General features: G+C 51.2%; 1 protein-coding gene across 1 annotated transcript; it reads right to left on the bottom strand.

Annotated features, from left to right (window-relative positions):
• Positions 1-211: 211 nt before the first annotated feature.
• Positions 212-1,266, bottom strand: LOC141477930 (olfactory receptor 14C36-like). Its single transcript, XM_074167103.1, has one exon. It carries the CDS (start codon positions 1,264-1,266, stop codon positions 298-300), a length of 969 nt encoding a protein of 322 aa, XP_074023204.1. The 3' UTR covers positions 212-297.
• Between the last annotated feature and the right edge of the window lie 276 nt (positions 1,267-1,542).

The following is a 1,542-nucleotide window of genomic DNA, read 5'->3' as shown; positions in this document are numbered from 1 at the left end:
GTGGCTACTGAGCCCCCAGCTCAGCACCAAGACTCTGACCCTGCAGAAGATCTCGGACAAACACATCGGCACAGGGTCCTTTATTTTATTTAAACACAAAGAGAGAACAGCTCCTTATTTACACAGGCTCTGGGTCATGCAAGACAGGATTATAGTCACATAGAAACAGGAAAAAGAATTATTTCGTTTATTTTTTTTTATTTTTGGAGGGCATGAATACAACCAAGAAAAGATAAAACCAAATATACCAAACCAAAAAAGTCTACAAAAGATAGGTTAGGTGTGTAATGAGTTACATCACGAGTGATGTGCAAAAGAAGATGGGAATTTCACTGCTGCTTCTGAGAAGGAAGCGGTCATCAGTTTCCTTAGGGCATCATTGAGCTCCTTGTTCCTCAGGCTGTAGATGAGGGGGTTCAGTACTGGAGGCACCACTGAGTACTGAAATGATAGGAACAGGTTCAGGGATGGGGAGGAGATGGAGGGGGGCTTTGGGTAGGCAACCATGCCAGTGCTGATAAACAGGGAGACCACGGCCAGGTGAGGGAGGCACATGGAAAAGGCTTTGTGCCGTCCCTGCTCAGAGGGCATCCTCAGCACGGCCCTGAAGATCTGCACATAGGACACCACAATGAAAACAAAACAACCAAATGCTAAACAGACACTGACCACAAGAAGCCACACTTCCCTGAGGTAGGAGTCTGAGCAGGAGAGCTTGAGGATCTGGGGGATTTCACAGAAGAACTGGTCCACAGCATTGCCCTGGCAGAGGGGTAGGGAAAATGTATTGGCCGTGTGCAGCACAGTGTAGAGGAAAACACTGCCCCAGGCAGCTGCTGCCATGTGGACACAAGCTCTGCTGCCCAGGAGGGTCCCGTGGTGCAGGGGTTTGCAGATGGCAACATAGCGGTCGTATGCCATGATGGTGAGGAGAGAAAACTCTGCTGAAATGAAAAAGACAAACAGAAAGAGCTGGGCAACACATCCTGCAAAGGAGATGGCCCTGGTGTCCCAGAGGGAGTTGGCCATGGCTTTGGGGACAGTGGTGGAGATGCAGCCCAGGTCAATGACAGAGAGGTTGAGGAGGAAGAAATACATGGGGGTGTGGAGGTGGTGGTCACAGGCGATGGTGGTGATGATGAGTGCGTTTCCCAGGAGGGCAGCCAGGTAGATGCCCAGGAAGAGCCAGAAGTGCAAGAGCTGCAGCTCCCGTGTGTCTGCAAACGTCAGGAGGAGGAACCGGGTGATGGAGCTGCTGTTGGACATCTCCTGCCTCTGGGCATCGATCACTGAACAAAGAGGAAAGGACAGAGGCAAGGTTGGGGAGAATTGTATGAGCACAATCAAAGCCATTCCTCATCCTACACACTCCCTGCCACTTTGCCATTTCTATGAGATCATTCAGCTCTGTGCCTGGAGCTCTGACTGCTGCTGGCCGAGTGTGCCGGGAGAAGCAGGACGTCTGCCCACAGGCTGATGAGGAGTCAGCCCTGCTCTGCAACAGCAGATTCCTGGGAATGGTGTGGGCTGTCCTTGTTTTCA

The sequence above is a fragment of the Numenius arquata genome, unplaced genomic scaffold (assembly GCF_964106895.1).
Source record: "Numenius arquata unplaced genomic scaffold, bNumArq3.hap1.1 HAP1_SCAFFOLD_488, whole genome shotgun sequence".
In the NCBI taxonomy this organism is placed as follows: domain Eukaryota; kingdom Metazoa; phylum Chordata; class Aves; order Charadriiformes; family Scolopacidae; genus Numenius; species Numenius arquata.
This window is presented reverse-complemented; position numbering and strand designations above follow the sequence as displayed.